The sequence below is a fragment of the Hevea brasiliensis genome, chromosome 16, assembly GCF_030052815.1.
Source record: "Hevea brasiliensis isolate MT/VB/25A 57/8 chromosome 16, ASM3005281v1, whole genome shotgun sequence".
Taxonomy (NCBI): Eukaryota; Viridiplantae; Streptophyta; class Magnoliopsida; order Malpighiales; family Euphorbiaceae; genus Hevea; species Hevea brasiliensis.
The window spans coordinates 1,044,706-1,068,777 of record NC_079508.1 but is presented as its reverse complement, the minus strand read 5'-3'; the positions used below and the strand labels follow the sequence as shown (position 1 = coordinate 1,068,777).

Below are 24,072 nucleotides of genomic sequence, written 5' to 3'. Positions count from 1 at the left end.
CCGATTTCCAGGATACCCGATTTGTGGAGCTCATATCTCCCTTGTTTCTTAATATTTTTGTGTAAATCTAGTGTCTAAAATTAATTTCAGAATCTTATGAATCTTTTTCAATTGGTTTTGCATTCATATCTGTTGTGGTTAATGAGTTATAAATTTTACAAAAAAATAGTATTATTCTATCACTTAGAAAAGTTACGATTTATGTAGACCATTCAGCTAGGGTTTTATTTGATTTATAAATTTTATGATCTTGTATAATATGTAGGCTGTCTTATGTAATTTTTTTTATGATTTTTAGGCATGTCTAACTATTTTTAAAAAAGCGGATTTCTTGCTACTGTTAATCTGCTAGAATTTAGAAATTGTATATTTATGCATGTTTTTTTATTTTCTTGAGTTTTAATTAATATTTGATCTATTTTTCTATGTTCTTTAATTCAAGAAGTGTTATAAAGTGTTTGGATCATGTTAGAAGACTTAGACCATTAGGTAGTTGTAACTAATTAGGAATCTTAACCCTTTAGAAGACTAAAGTTAGAATCCAATGTAAATTGTTATTAATATTTTCTTTATTTCTTTTATTTTCTTTAGTTTCTTTATTTTTTATTACAAACAAAATTGGCAAGTAGCGCTAAGGTAAGTACCAAAGAAGGTATTTGCATGGAGCTTATGTGGAGCTAAACGGGAGTAAGCCAGGAATATCATTGCCATACTAGAACAGAAAACCCTTTTTTAATGGTAGCTTGCCTCAATGACAACTGCATTTATCAATAGGTAAGTAAAGCTAAACTCCTCGAATAACCATTGGCATGAAAATGTAGTAATAATAGAATTTTTATTTGATAAATTAAAATTAACTTTATTTTTAATTTAACTGACTTTTGCATGTAATTAATTTAAATAAATACTTTGTAAATTAAAATTAATTTTATTTGTAAATTAAACTAACATTGCCATGTAAAATAAATTTAATTTAACATTTGGTAATTATAAAATGAATTTGCATGATAGAAATCTTTATTAGGTTGTGATTATTTGGGCCTTATGTGATATTAGAATAAATTACACATGTACATAATTAACTTAGTTTAATTATCCTTAGGGTAACTTGGTGAAAATTAATTAATTATGTTAAATAAAAACGTAGGGTTATTTGAAATTAAATTTGTTTGTAAATTAAATTCTCAATAATAAATTAATTTTAGTCATCTGATAAATATCATTTAAATAATTAGCAACCCTATATATACGAATTACTTGTGCATGAAAATTGTATGTAAACAACAACCCTTTTGTGAATTACTTTCGTGTGTAGGATTAAAATTGCATTCTTTAGGATGAAGTTTAATTAATGAATAATAAATAAGACTTTTAGAAACATTAGTAGAGGACTGGCACTCGAATTAACGAGGTTAGACCAAGCGTAAGGGGTGCCTAACACCTTCCCCTTACGTACCTACTATCCCGAACCTAGACATTGGGCTATGGTAATGACGATTGTGAAAACTCTGCAAAGAGTAAGTTGTCATCCATGACCCTCGAAAGAAACATTAAATATGTCATGGTTATTACTCGAGTGGCGACTTCTGTCTATCTATGCCTTCGTGGCATAAATCCTTAATACCGTGATAGTGTTATGGGAAGACGGTACCTACCAGTGGTTTGATTCTATTAGGATTGTATAAAGTGTATGTCTAGGAAATATTGTCTAAGGAGGTGGTACTTAAGTGAAACCATTGTGACTCCATCATCTTTCCAGGCATTACCTAGTGTATTTTATATAATTCTAATGGATGATATTTCGCCTCACGCCCCCCTCCTACAGTTTTACTATAATTTTAATGCATCTTATTGTGTAATAATATTTAAATTCTAAAAAAATAAATCACATGTATAAAAAGCCGTTAATTAATATAATTTTTTATCATAAAAAAAAATAAATTCATTCAGTGAATTCAGGCGTTTAACTTTTAATAAGCTAGCCCAACCGCTAATTCAATAAATTTTCTATGGGGTTGGGTTGGGTTGGTTATATTAAGAATTTTCATTCAATAATTTATCTTTTGGTTTGTGTTGGTTTAAAAGTAAATTTCAATCGAAACCAACTCATAAACAGCACTGCACAAGATGGCTGATGAGGATTTCACATACTAAAAGATTTACATGCATGAGTTTGGTTACATTTAAATTGGAGACAACTTATAAGAATATTTTTTTATTTATTTTTAAAAGTTAAAAAGTATATTTATCTTAAAAGAGTTTATTCAATCTAGTTTTAAAATTTAAAACTTAATTTTTTTATTTTTTTGAAATAAAGAAGTTTAAGAGAGTATTTGATTTGACTTATAAGTCGATCAAACCTACTTATAAGTATAAATCATAAGTAAATTAGTATTTGGTTTGATTTATAAGTTAAAAAAAAATATTTAAAATAAGTCAGAAATCATAAGTAAGGTATCCCTTACGATTTATCTATTTATTATAAAACTATGTTTTGACTAAGTTAAAAAAATTATATTATCCTAATAATTTTTTAAAATATCAAATGCTATCCTTATTTTAACAACCACAATACTCAATGATATATTTTTTTATTATTTCATAAATTAATTTATTTTTAAGTATCTTTTAACTAAATATTTAAATTATTTAAAAGTTAATTTTAAGTAATTTTACTAAATAATTAATTAATTATTTTTAAATTAACTTATAAATTAAAAATATATTTTAAGTGAAAAATTAAAAATAAGTAGGCAAGCCAAACGCCTCCAAGCTAAACTCTTTATTAATTTTATATGTAAGGCAAAAGCCTATATGCAATATTCAATTTATAATATGTTAGGAAGGAGGTTTTATAAGATAGTGAACTTTTTTTTAATAATTAAAAGTTACGCATTTCTATTTTGAGGAACTCATAATTTTTTGAAATAAGGTTTTTTGAATTCTTAAAGATATCTAAAAGCTTATATTTTTCAACTTGCTAAATCTATATATCGAAAAGATTTATAAAATCTCTTAATAACTTTAAAAACATTCACTTTATCTTAAATAATAAAAGAAAAATTATAAAATTTCAAAAACTATAAAAGATTTTTTTTTTTATACAATTAGTTTTAATTAGAAATCGAACTCAATACCTTACAATCCCAAATACGACTGCAATATCATTGGGATGAAAAATTATAAAAGATCTTCAATAAACTACCAATAGTTTTGTCTATGCATTATCAGGCTTATTTATTTTATTTTAATAATAAAATTTGATATTTTTAAAATTTTATATTTCAAAATCATATAAAATTCTTAATTAATTATGCTAATATAATTTAAATTTGAAATAAAATTTTTTGAATAAAAATATGTCAATTAAAACTAAATTTAAGTTTTATTTCTTAAATACTATTAATTATTTTCTTCTAAATATTATTTCAACAATGTAATATTTTTATAATATAATTACATTTAACAAAGATTATATATTATTAGAAAGAATGTCTATAATAGTAAATATAATCATAAATATGCTAAAAATAAAATCTTAAATATTATGCTAAAATTTAAAAAAAAATAATAATGAAATTAAAATAATTTTTTAATGTGGCCTTTTTTTTTTTTTCTCATGTGATTTTTTTTTAGGTTTAGTTTATTCTTCTAAAATTGAATTCTTTATATTTCTTAGTAATTATAAATTTTTTTCTATATAATATTTTGCAATTTTTTAGAACATTTATTTAAACTAATTTGTATGAAACACTCATTTAATTTTATAAATTATTGAAAAGTTATACAATTAATAACGTATTTCTTTATTTTAAATATTTAATTTTTAAACTTCATATCTTTTATGAGAATTTTTTTTTTCTTTTAATAAGCTCTATATATATTTAATATTTAAATTTAAAAATTAAAAAATAATTAAATTATCGATATAAAAAGATAAAAAAAAAAAAAGAGATTTTAATAATTTCTATATACACTCAATATTCAATAAAAGTAAATTAAAAGTAAAAATAAAAATTTTACAACCTTTGAAAAAAGTAAAATAGATAAAAAAAAATAAAAGCAAACTAAAAAAAAATCAATTTTAAAAATTAAAAAAAAATAAATTTGACACAAGCCATTTTGCTTATTAATAAATTGCTAAAATATATTACATTTTAAATAAAATTTAAGAAGTACCCTTTTTCTTTCTTTTTTTTTAATTAAAGTTCAAACTATTCCTAAGAGTGATCATTATATGACAAAACGAGAACATAGTTGATAAAACATACCGAATCATTTTCACACAATTGAAGAAATCATTGGCAGCAAGTCTAAATCAAGATGGTCGAACCTCAACCTGAACTTACGAAATAGGAAAAGGATCTACAGACATTAGAACACTCAGTTTCCAAATCCACAAGAACGAAATCTGAAACTATTAATCTCTCAAATACTGAAAGAATAGAGAAAAGCTGACAGAATGATTCTCCAAAGAATTTTCCACAAAACTTTATCCAGCAACAAGTGGATTCACACACTCTCCAGCATTCATACTTTGATAGTAGATGCAACACAGTCAATTTTTGGCCACCTGACCCAATAATATTAAAGTTTCAAACTACATCAAGTATGAAGATGTGAATTTTTGGTTCCAAATTTGATGAAAATCAACAAAAACCACTGTTATAAAACTTTCACTTTACCAACAACAAACTAAGAAGTAAATTTCTGTTTTTCTAGATTAGGGAATTGCAAGTAAACAAACAGATAACCGTAACCTAGCTCAAATCAATCATTTCTACGTTTCTCAAGAAGATCGCTGCCTCGAAAATTTTAGTTGCTTCTAATCTTGCTTTTAAATTTGCTTTTTGAGTTGCCACGCCACCTCTAGTTCTTGCACTCCCTTGAAATGACAATTTTGGATTACAAATTTCAGCAATTAGCAATACATGCCATTGACAGTTTTATGCATATTTAATGCTATACATATTGTGCTCGCTAAAGAATGCCTCCACCTAGAGAACATGAATCTGAAATAGGAAAGGCAATATATACAAACAATTCTTCTTTCACTGCTAGGCTAAGATGTACTAATATGCTTCAAATACTAAGAACGTCAAAGATGTGGCCTTCACAAATCTAAGATTGTCCAACCAACCTTTCCTGAATGATTTCCCCAAGTTTGGTGTACAAAGCATGCTGCTCCTCAAAAGTAAGGTTCGTCAAAATCTACAAAACCGTGATGAAGCAGAGTAGACACATCTTCATTTACTATTTGGGATAATAAAAGATGGAAATATGTAAATAATATAGACAAATTTATAAGCCTACCTGATCTAAGATGATTTCAACTGAGATGCTTTGAGGCACAACGAATGATTGATGATAGATGTATGCAAACACAGCCATCACCATCTACAATAAATGATCTAATCAATTAGAGCAGAAAACATGAATATTGCAAAATAAACTTGATCGCAAGAATGCACTTGAAGCTTACATCTACTCATTTACATGTTTCTAATTTCAAATCCTGTCTTAAACAATCAATAAAATGACTCGAATCAAATGGATGACAACACAAATAGGAGGCATGACGGAAGAGATTTCTAACAATCCCACTTGCCCTGAAAAATACTAAGACGAATGTAATATTATGCACCAATAACACCAAGGATATATAAAGCAGCCATTGAAAACTGTCCTTGCTAGAGTTCAATGGACATGGAGTGTCATTGACAGCCAAATAGGCTAATTACAACGTTCAAACCATGCAGCCAAATATGAGGGTGTGAACATCCTAAAGCATGAAATCAGCCCCCAACTTAATTCACAAATTCAAGGGTTTGAGAGTTCAGGATCGTTATAAAAGTTTTGTTAACAACATACTCTATGAACATTTCAACTTTGTTAAGCTTACCTGGCAATCCATTCTATCTGTAATTCCCCCATGGCCAGGAATACTGTCACCAAAATCCTGTTGAAAAGGAGAAAACTCAAAAAGGTTATAATATCCAAAATATCATATCAACCCCACCACCCAACAACCCCACTCCTCCCCAACCAACACCAACCCCCCCCCCCCCCACCCCCCCAGCGGGGGCGCTCTCCCTCTCTCTCTCTCTCTCTCTCTCTCTCTCTCTCTCTGTTGCAATGCTAAAAGCACCAAGAGTGCACCTTAATTTTAAAAGCTCTCTTGAAACCACTTGCAAAAAAGCCTCCAAAAGGTGCAATAATTGAGGCAAACAAACCAAGCAATAAAGCATGCCATTGAACAGGCAGAATGGAGATTTCTTTCCAAGGAAACTGCATAAAAACATTAATGAAGCATTAAAATTTTGACACAGATAATTCCAAAAAGAATGCAAATTCTAAAACGTATAAATAAATTGCTAATGGGTGCTCTAAATTTAAGTGGCAAACCATCCAAAAAAAATATCAGGCGGTGTTGTTCAAATCCAATTGACCATTGGCTTACTCACCCATTTAGGAACCCATGCTGGCAAAGTAAAATACTCTGGCTTAAATAAAGGGCCAGGATCACATTGAAGCCAACCACTCAACAAATCCTGCAAGACCACAAGTTTCTTACATGGTTAACCAGCACACCTATGCAACATTGACTAACATTTTCTAGAATTAAGGCCTAATGATCTCATTTATTCTAAACCATGTGGGTCAATTTGTGCCAGTACCTTTGAATTGATTTCAATTTTATCCCATTGGTTTACGACACGCTCAATTGCTGACGTAGTGTTAAAATTAAAGATAAATACACACAACTTGATAATTTGGAATAAATGGAACCCACTTCAGTCTTAAAAACCATAAAATGATGGTGTATTGCAAAATTATCATCCTTCATGAAGTTGTTTAAAATCTTTTGTACCTTTGAAAAAAAAAAAAACTTCCAAATAGGAGGGCCCAATATCTATTAAGTCATTATCTTTTATTCAAATAGATACTATTCATGAGCATTACATCAATTACACAACACTTAAACTCATTGGATAAAATTGAAACAAAACCAAAAGATGCTAACCCAAATTGATAAAATTTTAGTTTTAAGATAGAATTAAGAGAACACACAAATTTCATTACATTTTAGATCATTAGACCTAGAATTAATTACCTTTCTTGGACATGTTAGCCACTGAAAGCGCCCCATTATATTTGCAAGCTACATGAAAAGCACAAAGTTGGTTAAACATTTGACAATACTCGTGTCACCACTTAAGTCCAAGATGAAATAAGTAGCCTTTTGATATAATTGAGAGAAAGTGGTTGAATAGCAAAAATGAGACAACAAACAAGCCATTGTAATAGAAAAACGCCTAAATGATAAAACCAAATAAATCATGACCACATCCTGATAATTATGAGCCTGCAGTAAGAATTTATATAACTTCCCCTATTTACATTTAACTGCACACAGAAACCAATAAATTTCCTACACATAATCATAGTTACTAAAGAGGCACGCCTCAGGCTCAAGGCTCACCAAGCTCGAACCCTAGCGCCTTATACACCTAGGTGTGCACCTTTGTTCTAGACACAAGGTTCTAGAAAGGCATACCTTCTTTATTTACATCTTTAGCGAACACTTTCATTGACAAAAAGGACTACCACTCAAACTCAAACCAGCAAATCCAATTCAAGATATGTGCCAAAGAAAAAAAAGAAAAGCATTACATCTATTTGACTTTTATGGATTTTTTAAATTTTTTACTTTTGCGCCTCACATCGCTCAGACGCGCACCTGCGCGTTACGCCTAGGCTCCAAGACTTCTTGGTGCCTTAGTGCGCTTTGGGCCTTTAATAACTATGCACATAATGCAAATTGGTAGAACATAATTTAGAAAATGGAAATTTATAAGATGCTCCCGATGCAATAACTTTAGTGTACCATATACTCGCATATTTACAGTTGTTAAATTCGGAGAGTGCTGGTCAAATTACATTTTAATTCATTTTAATTTGAACTTACATAAGTAATTAGATTGCTTTACACATAAAAATGACTAGTCAAGTCAATATTACAATCTAACTACTCATATTCACCCTTTAACTTTTGTTTATTCTCGATGTGAGACTTAAATTCCTAACACTCTCATCTTAAGTGCAACCACATAGTTGTCACTTGACAATTAGTTAGTATTACCCCAACACGCCCAATTACACACCTTATGGACGACTGAAACCCACAACCCACTTTGGGCTATGATACCATGTTAAATTCGGAAAGAGTGCTAATCAAATTAAGTTTTAATTCATATAATTAGATTATTTTACACATAAAAATAATTAGCCAAGTCAGTGTTATAATCTAACCACTTACATTTACCCTTTAACTTTTGTTTATTCTTGATATGGGACTTAAATTCCCAACAACAGTTATCTCATATATTATGAGAAGTGGGTCCTATCTGAATATGAGAGAGGGTGTATGTGCTCCGAAAGCACTGAATAAAACCTCATTGGAAAATCATTACATACATCAAATATAGAAAAAAGTATTACTCATAATAACATTATAGTTCTTTGGACCATTATAGTTGCAATGCACTCCAAATAGTTCAAATTCAATAAAGCACAAGACTGATGCAACAAGCATAATTATCACAGGATTTGACTGAAACTAACTTGCAACTAAAATACATATTAAAATAATTAAATTCATAAGAATTGTCGATATAAAGGAGTAAAAACCAAGCTCACCACAAATGCAGAGATCATCGTTGTGATAGATGCTCCAATGAATCCCTCCCAAGTTTTCTTTGGTGATAACTTGATCAAAGGGGTTCTTCCAAAGAAGAAACCAAAGATATAAGCGAAAATGTCATTGATGACAATTAGTGTGGCTGGAAGTAGAAACCTACATTGCATTGACAAAATATATATGTATGTGAGTACCAAGATTGATTATCCATTCACATTATGAATCTAGTTATAGTATTGATTATCCATTCATATTATGAATCTAGTTATTGTTCAGTGCTCAAGTAATCCTATTGAGGCTTAGAAAAAGGCAACTAGAAATGCATAATTGAGAATGCAGCATATGACTTCAAACTCTGCACCAAATAATCAGCAACACTAATTGATTATGCCATTGGCAGTCAAGGAAAACTAAATTTAGGAATTATTTTGATTTAATTTCTCATCGTAAAATTAGGAAGTTTAGGTTTCTACTATATATGAAATTTAATTATGGGGTGGCATTTTAATTATTTAGGAATTCTATTGCTCAAAATTTCCAAGTTAGTTTTAGGTTGGTATTCCTAATTAGTGTTGGTTGGGATTATTAATCCTAGGACTAGTTATTAAACTATAAGTACATGTCATTTAAGTATTTTAGTAGAGTTTATTATGATTACTATTGACAATTGCGAGTAAATAAGAATTTTGAGAACTTTTTCCTTTCCCCTTTGATTGTTCTATAGGTTCAACATCAATTTGGTATTAGGAGAGTTTGAGCAAGATTTCTTAATCTCTCCCTTGATAGTGTATGATGAGAATCAAGCTACATCCATGCCAAAGGATTTCATCCAAGGTCCAATTACTAGAGCTAGAGCTAAATCACTTCAGAATTTAATTTGTGAAATCTTAAGGAGCAAGGATTATAAGATGAAATGGCATGAAGAAAATTATAAATGATTAAATTTGGTGAAAATTAAGCTTGGAAGTGACCAGGTGTCATGTGGAGCATTAGGTTACATGGAATAACCTGTAGACATGCATGCACCAGATCCAACCAATGCTGCTGACACCTTTTTGAAGGAATATTCCTTGCTGTTATAACTACCTCTTTTTTGGACTTAAATGCCCTTATTGCTGCTGTATTAAGTTTGCTTTTTGTTAGGACGTTTTAGTCTTTTGATAGATTAATTTCTGTTTGGACTCAAAGCTCCTTGCAGCTGTTACTAAAGTAGGGATATTTTTGTCTTTAGCTTTGGGGCCAAGAGGCTATAAATACAAGTGTAATGAGAGAGGTGGAAGACACACTTTGAATATTAATGAAAGATTGTTTTTGCTCCATTAGTGAGTAAATTGGTTGTTGCCTTTGTTCTTGTAAAGCTCATTAACTTGCTGAGATTTCTATCTTGCAAGGTTTAATGTGCATAATATTCTTGTTTATTCATTCTCCATATGAATTAGGTCAAGAATCCCATTTCTCATATTTTCTTTGAATTACACAGCAATCTGATTGTGCTAGTTCAAAGAATCAAATTCATACATCTTGATTTAGTGCTTTCCATATTATTCCTTTAATTCTTGAATGTAGATTTTCAAGTTACCAATTACTTGAGGGTTCACATCAGTTTTGGTATCAAAGTAAAGGGACGTCCAAACAAGGTAGATTCTCTGTTTGCTTCTTATTCTCTGTTACCTTTTTCATGTTTGCTGTTTAGCTCTAGTTCCATATTTACTTCTTCTTCATCTTGCACCTGGTTCTTTTATGCTAAATCTTGTTTTGCGTCTTATTGTGTTTCTGTTATTCACATTTTTGTTCATTGTATGCTTGACCAAAATTGACTCTTGGGGTTTAGTATGATCTGTTTGTTTAAAAATTTGTTTTGTTGAATTTGTCTTAGGGTTTTGAGTTAATCCAGCCAAAGCCATTATTCTAGCTATCTATTTTGCTTCCTTCATTTTGATATCAAACATTAGAGCTTACTTGGGTCATTGAGTTCGACTTACCTATTTGGACTGAAACTGTACCAGCATTATTTGAGTGTGTTTAAGACGTTGGGTGTAAATTTTGGGGGTTGTTTGATATTATTTGCCTGTTGAACCAAAATTTTGCGGCAGACCCGATCAAATTAAGTTCACATAGCAAATAGACCCAGAAATTCCTGAAAATTTACAGGATGTTTATACCCCATTTCAGTAGTTCTCAAATTAAATTTCAACTTAAAATTCAACCGTTTGTGTGGGGAACCAAAATTTTGCGGCAAACTCGATCAAATTAAGTTCACATAGCAAATAGACCCAGAAATTCTTGAAAATTTACAGGGTGTTTATACCCCATTTCAGTAGTTCCCAAATTAAATTTCAGCTTAAAATTAAACCGTTTGTGTGGAGAACCAAAATTTTATGGCAGACCCGATCAAATTAAGTTCACATAGCAAATCAGTCCAGAAATTCCTGAAAATTTACAGGTTATTTGTGTCACATTTGAGCTGTTCTTAAATTAAATCTCAGCTCAAAATTTAACCGTTTGTGTGGGGAACCAAAATTTTACAGCCAATAGTCGAAAGTGATTTGCGATTTGCAAGTAATCAACTTTCCTAGTGAAACACAGTCATTTTGCAACTAAAGGACAACAATGAAACTTTCTTAGTGGGACATATTGTTAGATGACACTTATTCTTACAAGATACGATTAGATGAGATATTGGGGTTCGCATTAGGATTGTGCATGGTTCTTGGGTAAACCAAACCGAAATTATGTTATTGTTTTGGTACGGCTCCAAATCTTCATCAAAACCAGAACCAAACTAAGAACCAAACCAGACTCGAACAGAACCAAACTGAAGAACCAAAGCCAAAACCAATTTTATACATATATTTTTAAATATCTTTTAGATACATGATAAACTTTCTATGTGTATATATATACACTTTCTAATTAAAAAGATCATAAAATGAAGGAATGGCAAAAAGGTATGTTACATAATATATTTATAGTTAATGACTACACACACACACACACACACACACACACACACACACACACACACACACACACACACACACACACAAATTCAGATAGGCAAAAATAAGTTTAAAAAAAAAAACTCTCATTTCCTTTATTTGTCTTAATAAGTACACATTAATAAATTTAAATAGTTTGATTAGAATTAGTTTCCCATTCTAATGGTAATGATGAAATTATTTATACGTTAATATATGAGTTCAATTGTTATGAATTCAACTCGTAGTGTATGCCAACTATTGATGATTTAATTATTAGTAATTAATTATCATATATTAATACAATACAATTTAATTTTATAATATATAATGAAAGAAAAATATAAAAAGCCTTGCCTTGGTATATTTCAAATGATAACTTTCCATAAAACCTAAATGGTGATTTAGGTCCCACTCTCTATGGGAAGTTGTATAAAATCTTTTCAACAACCTAACTTGAACCAAACGGAACCAAAACTGAAGAACCAAAAACCAAATTGATTCCAAACCAAAATATCAAAGAACCAAATCGAAATTGAACTAAAATATTGAAGAACCAAACCAAAACTGAAAATTTACCTATGTTTGGTTTAGTTCCCATCCTTAGCAAAACCGAACTGGACCTGAACACCGCTAATTTATATGGTGGTGATGAATATTGTCTCCTGACTTATTTTATGAATTTTAAATCATCTTATGAATTTTGAATCATCAAATAACTCTTACAAGTTGAGAAAAGAGAACTTGAAGAATGGAAGAAGAAATATATATTTCAACAAGTAAATTGGAAATTTTCTTTTATTCAGCCACAAATAAGTCCTAACTATTTGGCTTATGAAGTTTTCTTAAATATTCAATTTCAAGAAAAATCTCAAAGAAAAAAGTGAGCAGCACCTTGAAGAAACTTTGGACTGGCTAAAAGCAATGCTGAAAGCGCTATTAAGAGTTCTTGAAGATGTAATTATAACTCAAAAGGATGAAAAGCAATAATTCATAATGAAGAACAAGAAGAGTAGCTTGAAGAATATGAGGTTTTGATTATTAAGACTTCGCATGTTGAAATCCAAGATAATAAAACTGAGTTGAAAAATTTTGCGCAACATATTCTAAAGAAAGAAGCTGATATAATGAGCAACAAAAATTTGAGAAATCTTTCTTGGGAAAGAAGAAGAAGGGACGAAAAAAAAAATAGACCATTGAGAAGACAATGAAAATTGAAAATTTATCTCACACTTTTCAACTAAACAGCCTTTCAATTGCATTTGTGACTGATTTTATCCATTCAGGTTCTTGGAGAACTGAAGGAAAGAATAAAATTCATCATTTAAATCTTATTGCTACAATCAAAAAAGATAAAGAGTATCTCATTCACTTTTCAATTAGGAAGCCTTTCAATTGCATTAGTCTTTCAATTGAAGAGCTTTTCAATTGCATTTGTGACAGATTTTATGTATTCAGGATCTTGGAGAAGTGAAGGAAAGAATAAAATTCATCATTTCAATCTTATTGCTACCATTGAAGAAGAGTTTTCATTTTTTTTTTTTTTTTTTTTTTTTTTTTTGGGGTGGGGGGGTTGGGCGTGGTGGAAGAATAAGAAGACAGAGTTATAGTTCATATTACCAATTAGTGTTGGTACAATATTTTCTTATTTTGAGATCATAATCCTAGTACTAGTAGAACTAAGTCATTATACTATAGTTACCTATATTATCTAGGCATTTTATAAGGGCTTGCTATAATTGTTATTTACAATAGAGAATTAATAAGAATTTTGTCAATTTTATTCATTCGGCTTTGATTGTTCTATTGGTTCTACATCATTACCCAATCTAGGAAATAAAAGGTTGCTTAATGCATTTAAAATAGGATTTTTACTATAGCAGCCACATACAAAGCAAAACATAGAAGCAAAAATGGCATCGGTGAGTTATAACAAATTTCTTTTTGAGCAGAACTACACTCTCTTTCATTCTCTCTGAGCCCAAAAATTTTTAAAAAAATTAAAAAAAAATAAAAAACCCTTGGAATTTGGCATTTGCCTTAGGATCATTTCTACATTACAAATTTCTATCCATCCATCTTCAACCAAGCAACGTGACAAAGCCTCATCCCTTGAATATTTAATTTGCATCAACAACATGGAAGCTTCTTCTAAAACAGTTAAGTTTATGTTCTAAAAGTATCCACAATTCTCTTTGTTTCATTTTCAGCTTCATTAAGTAAGTTTTGAGTGAATTTAAAAACCTCACCCTAGTTGGCACTAAAAGAGAAGACTTCCAAACTCGTCTATGAATTACAATTAGAAAATCTCAAAATTGTTGTCCCTAAGTGGGATCGCTTTCACCTGACATTAGGAGACTCATCATCACAAGGAGAACACATTGAACACACCAGCATAAACATTCCATTAAAACTTATTTCCATGTTAGAGAAGACAGAAGTGTCATATAATAGCTAGCAATGGATCATAGTAAACTTTAAATACACAAAAAGTACAGCAAGAGCACTCGGCACATTATATCCAAAAAAAAAAAAAAAAACAACTGCCTAAGTAAAGCATGACAACATCAAAAATTGGAAAGATATGTTGCACATAATCCAATATTAGATAAACCAATATTATAAAAAATTGAAGAACGTTAATGTATAGATTCCAAAGAAAAAGTGAAAATGCCTTGCCAGTGAAGAGTTTGTAGTTACCAGAAAATTCCCTCAAAAATATTTGCCACAGTGAAAGAGGATTGAGTAAACACCACGATTAGAATCATGTGTGTCCATGCATACTGGCCAAATTGATACTTGTACATCTTCTTCTTTAGTGTAAGAATGAACCACATAAAACCTGAGCCAATTTTCCAAATCTATCCATATCAGAAGCAAGGTATCATAAAGGCATGTAAAAAAACCTCAATGAAAAACACAAAAAAAAACCCTCATCACATGAATATAAAGTATAGAGACAACACAACAACCAACCTGCAATATACAAGAAATAACAAATAACCATATGATACTTGATGAGGCTGTTAACAAGCTGATACAAGAATTTGTCTGATGTTACGGTATTGACTAGCCGTTGACTGAGAATGCGGCCATACACAAATAGCATTGCAGTGAAGAAGAAGTGCCTGACAAGAAAATATACAAATCAGTAAACTCAACTAAGACATGTTTATACTACTCAACTCAACTCAACTCAACTAAGCCTTTATCCCAAAAATTTGGGGTCCGCTATATGGATTCACTTTCTCCACTCTAAACTATTTTGGGTTAAAGTAATGCTTCTAGGTCATGTTGTACTACTCTCCTCCAAGTCAATTTAGGTCTACCTCTTTTTTTATTTCTATCCTCTAACCTAATGTGCTCTACTTGTCTAACTGGATACATATATACATACATACATACATACATATGTACATTGTTAGTGACCAACTGTGCCAGTATAGATTAAAATAATGTAAAAAGGTTTTTAATTGCCGTGTCAACATACAAATGATATATTTTACTTGAAAATGTAAACTAAAAATGCATTCTCAAAATTGTAAGGAGACAAATCTAAAACACGTTAGAAATTTGCAGTGGAAATACACGCACGTGTGCACGCACACACACATAGTGGCACTTGATTGCAATTTTCTTTTAAGTTAAGACACAATTGAAAAAATAAATAAATAAGAGGTCATACCATTTGATAACAAAACCCAAAATGTTTACTCACTTAATACTCCTTTACACATAACAGTAAAATTTGAATGTGTATAGCACATGATCTACATGATTTTTGAAAGCGCTGTTTCATATAAATCATCTTAAATATAAATAATTAAATCCAATTTAATTACAAAATTTAATTTGCATGAGTAAATATTTTCTCCCCAATTCTTATGGAATATTTTTTTTAATAATAGCAATTTCAATTGCAATAGTTAATAGATGATGAACCTTTTTTTTTTGGAGAATAATGCACCAATAGCAACATCAAAAAAGATTTATTCTGTACATATTATAGTATTAATAGAACGAAAGTAGGTGATGAAAAAGAGTTTACAAATAAATAGGATTCCATTTAACTTAGATTATTAACTATTAAGAAAGTCTTTATCATCAATGTATAATTTTACTGGGTTTTTTTTAGTCAATTCAAAAGTTATACCCTTTAAGCCACTTATATATATAATTATATACAAATTTGCTAGTCAATTTGAATTAAAATAAGATATGGTTTTATGCAATTAATAGTACAAAAGACTAAAATATTTTCCAAAGGACATGATGGATCTTCTACAATTCTTACCAATTTAAAAGTCTAAATCCAGGGAGATGCCTATCTTCATGTGCTTTCCTAAGTAGATTGAATAGCTCTTTTGCCATAAATATTTGAATGACAACCACCATAGCTGTGATAGAGAGATGACCCATGTAGACAATCAAAGCAAAGCCCCCAATCATCCAAATAGTTGAGTGCGCACGGACCCACATTGACTTGTATTTGTTTCGATCATTAACCAGCAAACGGCCTCCATTTTCTTTACTAACCTCTGGAACAACCTGACAACCAGATGGGAGATACAACTAAAATAAACTTCCCTCCTTTCTAAAAAAAGCACCACAGCTTCTCAAAGAAAAAATTTATATTTTTCATATATCAAAGCAAGCATATCGGGAAAATAGGAAAGAACTGATGATAATATTGATCTCATTCAAATAAAGACATTTATATTCTTCATATATCAAAGCAAGCATACCGGGAAAATAGGAAAGAACTGATAATAATATTGATCTCATTCAAGAGGTTAGAGTGCGAAATTGCCCCATAGATAAAATAACCCACATGGCAAAAGATTAAGTAACGGTTTTCCTCGGCCAGTACACATTTCATAATGTCGACAACTTTCTAAGGAAATATATATTTATACAAATGAAATTGAAAAGGATTCTGTTTGTAGAAGAAACAAACTACATAATCTATTGAGATAGAATAGTCAACCTCACTGGAGCGCCTGCGATTACGAAGTCGAGAAGGTGCCGACGGGGCACTAGTACTTTGATCCTTATGCATGATTGTTCACTTCCTTTCACTTAATTAAAAGTCCAGTAAAAATGCATGCATGTGTAGCTCAGGAAATTGCTGCATGACATAGAAATTAGTCCACAATGAATGCTGCTACACAAATACTGAAGAAAAATATTGTAACAAATGTGCTCAATTGTATGAATTGAAGGCAATGTTACAAAATGACAAAAAACAAGCATAGACTATAAAAATGCTAGAAGTATAATCAAGATACATATTCTCCTAAACAGCATGGCAGTGACACAAGTTTCAGCACAAAGGCAACATCACTGAAAAGCAAACATACATCATTCTGGAAACAAAAATCACGAACATATGTGGATGTCTTCTTTCAATGAACTCACATATTTTTTGGCTTCTTATCAGTTTAAATCAGATCCAACACGACAATATTATTCAGAGGGGACACCGGTCCAATATTGGTTGATGAAAGATAGAAATTGTCAACGCTTTCCCTTTGTGTCTGAAATCCTTAACCAAATAACTATCACGAAAGCACTCCACCACCAGGGGCCAAGACCCAAGAGGCACAAAGGCAACATCACTGAAAAGCAAACATACATCATTCTGGAAACAAAAATCACGAACATATGTGGATGTCTTCTTTCAATTAACTCACATATTTTTTGGCTTCTTATCAGTTTAAATCAGATCCAACACGACAATATTATTCAGAGGGGACACCGGTCCAATATTGGTTGATGAAAGATAGAAATTGTCAACGCTTTCCCTTTGTGTCTGAAATCCTTAACCAAATAACTATCACGAAAGCACTCCACCACCAGGGGCCAAGACCCAAGAGGTGGCTAGGGATAGTGCTTCCACATGGTAGAATTCAAAAGCAAGACAAGAGTTCATACAAAGAAAGACAATCAATAATTTTCAATTTAATGCAAGTGAGTATCATCATTTAAAGAATAATAGCAGCTTTAAAAATTTCAAAATGGGAAAAAAAAAATCCATTGCAACATAAATATGAGGCCTACCTAAACCAATTTAAACTTTCACAATAGGACTTGCAACTAAGCTGTAGAGCTGCCTGTTCAGTTTCGCCTAAGCTAAACAAAATTAAGGCTGCACTTTCCATTAAAAAAATATCAAAAGTTGAAGTTGACTAAAGTTACAGAAGCAGAAAGTGCACAAAGTTAAAAACCCCAAAGCAAAGTCAATCAAAAACCAAACTCCACATGGCAATAAAAGAACTACCTAAACAGAATATGAATGACCTCTGCAGTGAAATCCAAATAAGCAAAGGAATATCATACTACATGTAGTTTTGATTACTCTCTTGTATTATTTTTATTTTCCTCTTTTTATTTCAATTACTTTTTCTCTTCTCATTAATTATTACTGAATTTATATTTTATAACTGCATGAATAATAATTTAAAAAAAAATTGAACTTTAAAGACATGGATTTTCAATGAAATTATATAATTTTCATTATTTCATAATAAACTATGCAAATTTTATTTTTTTTTTGTTCAAAATGCAAAACCTTGATTAAAATTTTTAGGAAAGGTAAAAATACTTATTTGAGAGATGCAACATATTGCTTGGACAAGTACAGTGTCGACAGGTTTATGGAGAGAGAATGAGAGTTTTAAGGGGGGTAGAGAGAGAGAGAGAGAGAGAGAGAGAGAGAGAGAGAGAGAGAGAGAGAGTTTAGGGCATTTTGGGAATTTCGCCACTTATATTTAAGAAACTAAATACTTTATAAATGCTGAAATTTATTCAATTTTAAGAGCCGGATGAATCATTAAGGAAAAATGATTTAGGCATATATAGAATGAATATGCAGAAAGTTGATAACAAGCAAAGCTGATTTCCAATCAATTCTACCAAAAAGCATTTCAATATAAATTTCACCCTCATAACAATAAGAACATATTATTTAAAATTCAAGAAAACCAGCCCCATATCATACGTCTATCAACACCAGAACCAAAATTCAACAGCCAGCAATGCCATCAAACATCACACTAAACACCATTTACCAGAACCAAAATTGACACAACTTATCCCTACAATCCAAACAAAAACCCACGTATTAATTTCTAACGATTAAACTCAAACAGGCAATATAATTTCTGTTTAAAATCCATACTGTTTCACAAAGCTAAAGGTGCTCTGCTTTCTCTTGGCCTATTGAAATATGGATTGTTTTTGCTAGCTCTTGAGTACAGTGTAAAAATTAATCAAATAAAACCAAAGCATAAAATAGGGACAGATTTCAGAACTTACCCCACTGAGAAAAATTGAAATTGAAGAGGATTATCAGGTTCTATCCACTGCTACTAATTTGGGACTAGTAGAAACCCCAGATTAGTCGTCTTCTTCTTCTTCCTCCTCTGGATTGAAGTCGTCGAAGAAAACCACGATAAGAGGTGATGAGGTGGTAAGGGAGGTAGCTTGGGAATGAGTGACCAGAGGCTGAGGATGAGGCTGATAACCTTTATTCGGCACTCTCTTTTATGCTTTCGGCTCCTCAAAGCAAAGGAAGAATAGATTCCCTCTTCCCCTCCACTGCCACGATTATTCTATTCTGTTCCCAAATAACATGAAGAAAAAAGTTGGAAATGCTCCATCCAATGGTCTCTAATAAAGACCTAAAAGAATAGAAGGCCAAGATTAATTTCAAAGAGAAATATTTTTTAAATTATTTATAATTTACTTTTTCATAAATTAATTTAATATTTACATATAAATAATCGAACCATTAAAAATAGGTAATTCAAGTCGTCGTAGTTTATAAAATTAACTATTTACTTTTATTTTTTTAGACTCTCATCAAAATGTCCATGCATTTTAGAAAATCAAACTTTAGTCTTTCTTTTAAATTTTTGTAAAATAAAAGTTAGTTAACTTGTTTTAACCTTATGGACTAAAAAATTTAAATATCTAAGACTAAAATAAGTTAATTAACATTTTTTTAACAAAATTACTAAAGAGTTTAATTTTATAAAATATGAGGACATTATAATTAAGTTTTTAAAAAATAAGGACTAAGTAATTAATTTTAATAAACTAAAGAGACCTTTTAGTAATTTACCTAATATATAAAAAGAGACCCGATTAGCACACGTGTACATCCAGCTATAGGGTAGAGAGAAATTGACAACGAATTACAAATAGCCCAACCCAAGAGTAAAGCTCAATATATAAAGACGACCCTTGTTGTTCAGAATGCCCAAATGACCACTCTTTGACTAACTCTCATTGAGAGGGTCATCCCTGTATAAAAGAGAGGAGAAACTCGTATAGCTACACCTTAATGATATCAGAACGTAAAAAATAAGTCTGGCCTAGCATGTGTATATTGTTCACCCAATATCCATACATCATCTCTTGCTTTGTTGACTCAGCTTAGACATTAAATAGCTAACTATCCACCATAAATGCATTATCTAAACCTAGTACTGTTCGTAAAGTTCAACTATTGAGGAACAAGATACTGTGCGCAAGATGATTGCCATACGTCATTAATCAAGATCATTCCTAATATCGTATTGTGATCTCATAACTCCCTTTATTAGTCAAGGAATAATATAAATAGGCTAGGAAAACTTCAAGTAAGAGATTTAAACCATCACTTTCATTTATTCACCCTTTTTTTTTAACTAACTTAGCCGTCGATGCTTATTTCAAAAAAAAAAAAAAGAACTTAGCTGTTGGTGCTAAGGGATGTTTTCATCTTCTTTGCCCTCTAACCTTGTTTGTCTTGCAAAATCCTTTAATCACCCATACTCAGTCAGTGAGATCTATTCTAAAGTCATCCACAATAGCCCATACATTTGAACATGTGGCATCATCTTAAGTAACACTGAATTTCCATATCATATTACCATTAAAAAAATAATAAATCTCATAAAAACTTAAAGCAAAAAAGAAGAAAACTGCCTTTAAAATATTTTTTTTTCATTAATGCTAATATCTTTTTTATAGTATTAAAAAATACAAAGCATAACATAAATGAAACATATAAATAAAACATAAATATTTATATAGATAAGGATAGCTAATCAATTACACAAAGATTAAGCTATTGATAAATGAAATATTTTATAAAATTTTAAAGAAAATTTTTTTGTACAATTAGTTTTGATTAAAATTTAAATAATAACTCAATATAAAATACAATTTATAGCAATAAAATGAGAGAAAAATGCAAAAACAAAAAAAAAATGTATACACCATGTTGTATAATTTCAAGTACAAGTAAGAATTATATATATATATATATATATATATATATATATATATATATATATATATATATATATATAATTTGAAAGAAAAGATGTAAAAAAAATAATGATTAGAGAAGTGGGAGTTATGTATTTTTTGGTTATATGTAAATTACATAACTTATAAAACTTAAAATTTATTAAAGAATGGGATTTGTCCTTGTTGGGGGCATTATAAATAATAGAGATAGAAATCTTATTTTGTTTAGAAATCTCATTTTGTCAGTTCTCCTTGGAAGAGGTAGTTTGGATAATGGTTGGTATTGGGTTCAAGAGAGATGAGGTATATAAATTATTAAAAGTGCATATAGAAATCTCACTGGATCTTTAAAAGCTAATTCTTCTCATAAACTTAGTCCTATTCTAGCACAATTTTTGGCAATTTTAGATTCCTCTTAAAATTAAAAATGTGATTTGGAGAATGTGTAATGCTTGCATACCTATCAAAGTTTTTGTTGTGCAATCAAAGGGTGGATGTGGATTACCAAGAAAGTGAGGAATCTATTGAGCATGTGTTTTGTTCATGCAGGTTGGCTTGGCTGTGCTATGTTGGGCTACATCAGTACTAGCTATGTTGGCTATACCTTATCCTAGTATTGTGCAGTGGTTATGGGAGGTGTTTAACCTATGCACTATTAAGGAAGCAAGTATGGTTTGTATGATAATACGGGCACTATGGTGCACAATAGAAATGAACAATTATGGAATGGTAGATAGAGTGTACCTTCTCAAGTAGTGCATTTGTCTTCCTCATTTCTCCATAGCTAATAGTCGAATCAATTTTCTTAGGATTGCACCATCAATGAAAGGGATGAATAATACGGAATCAACTTTGAGTTGGATTCGCTATTATTGGTGCAAGCTCTAAGGAGTTAACAAGATGATGCCTTTACTTTGCATTATGGTTGTCACACCTTACCTCTCTGTAAGGCATAACATGATCCCGTAGAATACCTAATGAACTATCAAACTTCATCTACCGATAACTCATTAAGTACCCTACAAGAGATTTTAAAACCATTTTCTTACTTTTTATAAGTGGTGAGCATTTTCTTACATTTAATAGAAGTTTAAAAATTAGTTCAAATTTTTGTCTATTTTATTTTTAAACAAATTTTTGAAAAAATTTAGATGCCATCTGTATTTTAAGAAAACAGTTCTTCAAAAACCTGTAAAAACACTTCCAATAATTCTTTTTCATCAAACTCACTACTACTTCAACACAACTCAACATCATTTCTCAAACTCCAAAATTCAAATCAATAATTCACAACTCAATTGTCATCAAAATAGTACTCAATATTTCTATTCATTTTTTTTTTCATTAAAGTAAAAACAAATTACATTTATCAACCACTTTACATTAGCAAATCCAAAATAATATTATTACAAACTTTATACAACTGCTCATGACCAGTTTATACATGTACATACATTTACATACATCAAAATAAATATTACAATCAGGGTATAAAATATACCCGACAGAACTTCAGGGGTGTAGCTCCAATATCCTCAGCAGCTCATTCTACTGCTCCTCTAGTCTCTATATCTGTGACAACAATAATACGACCATCATTGATACTATGACTTCGATGGTGCACAACATACTAAAATAACATTTATGCATAATTTAAATCATACTTATTCAAACACATTGTTGAAAATGAAAGACATATGCAAAACATGATTTATAAACTTTTAGTCCAATAATTTCATTTAGGAATTTTCAAACCAATTTCATAAAAACAAACAGTTATATCATGCCATTCTAAACATATTCATCTCTATAGCCAGAGGCTTATGAGAATTCATAGGGCTAGCTAGCTCAAATATATGGATATCCATTCAAATTTCTTCTTCTACTGGTACATACCTCAACACTTCAGCCAGAGAAGGAATCAAAATTCGAAACTAATTTCTCTCACTAGTCATGCTAGTAAGACATTCAAATATATGGTCATGACACTGTGGTTTCAAAACTATCTTATCAATTTATCAAACATTTACTGACAATTAAATCACATATCATCAAATTTCCAACAATTTAAATCAAAACATAGTGTATATTTCAATCATTATTTTGTAATATAATTAAACCACAAATCATTTCATGCACTTTGCAAAGAAATTTTAAAGAATGTTTATGTTGTGCTCAAACCTTATACGAGTCACCTCTTGGCCTTGATTCTTTTCCGATATTCTTTTTAACTGAAACACACAATTTCACAGTGTTTCAGTATCATATTTTATCATAAATCCAAAAATAATTTCAAATCTATTTTTACCTAGCTTTAATATGCTAAACTTGATGTTCGTTAAAATTTACACTTCGGGGTTACTATTCGCGACACTATTCAAGTCAATTTATTGACTTTCTAATACTTAATAAGTATGGGAATTCTAATTTCACTCACATACTACATTTTGGATACCTAATTTGTTGGTTTTTGTTGTTTCCTCAAACTTCAAGTCTCTTAGGAAAATATTTAATATTTTTAGTTTTAGTGTTGATTTTGTCTTGTTCCATTGGTCATGTTCTGTGATAATTTGGCTAAGTTTTCTCCATAGAAGTTGTTCCTTATTATCTTAAATTTATTTCTCTTTTTGAATTACTCCATTTGGAGTTTTGTAGCTAAGTTATAGCCATTTGAACATGGTGGGTGGATTTAGTTTTACCGGAGTCGAGCATTCTGGTTAATGCAGATTTTGTAGGTTGATTATAGGTGAGTTTTTGGGTAGCTTATGGTCAAATTTTGGGTTTTTTTCTTCATGAAAGTTGTAGGGCTATGTCTCATCTTTCTATCGGTAAAAATTCAGGTCATTTGGACCTTCCTAGGTAAGTTATGATCATATACATAACTACTATTCATTTGGTCATTTTATACAGTCGGTTGCCAATTCGGTTGGCCTAATTGTTCACTAAGTTATGGTCACTTTACGGGCATGATTCATAAATAAAAAAATGTGCTATTTTGTGTCTAGTTTCATTCTCAATTGGCCTCACACTAATTGGGTTAGTAAATTTAGTTTTGGTCCTGAAAGGGACCTAAGTCAAGTCACTGTAGATTGA

At 30.4% G+C, this 24,072-nt stretch overlaps 1 protein-coding gene across 3 annotated transcripts; it reads right to left on the bottom strand.

Moving 5' to 3' along the window:
- Positions 1-4,544: 4,544 nt before the first annotated feature.
- Positions 4,545-19,218, bottom strand: LOC131174454 (phosphatidate cytidylyltransferase 1-like). 3 transcript variants are annotated; one of them, XM_058137832.1, is made up of 13 exons: positions 18,997-19,218; positions 16,667-16,807; positions 15,974-16,227; positions 14,656-14,807; positions 14,380-14,521; positions 8,701-8,857; positions 7,115-7,162; positions 6,465-6,551; positions 6,160-6,288; positions 5,903-5,959; positions 5,314-5,397; positions 5,141-5,211; positions 4,545-4,885 (listed from the first exon to the last, which is right to left on the bottom strand). In XM_058137832.1, the coding sequence occupies exons 2-13, from the start codon at positions 16,736-16,738 to the stop codon at positions 4,870-4,872; spliced, it is 1,269 nt and encodes a 422-aa protein (XP_057993815.1). In that variant the 5' UTR covers positions 16,739-16,807; positions 18,997-19,218; the 3' UTR covers positions 4,545-4,869. The 3 variants fall into 3 exon arrangements, with proteins under 3 accessions (XP_057993815.1, XP_057993813.1, XP_057993814.1); XM_058137830.1 differs by having other exon boundaries at positions 4,883-5,211; XM_058137831.1 differs by lacking the exon at positions 18,997-19,218 and adding an exon at positions 17,098-17,242 and having other exon boundaries at positions 4,883-5,211.
- Positions 19,219-24,072: the final 4,854 nt, after the last annotated feature.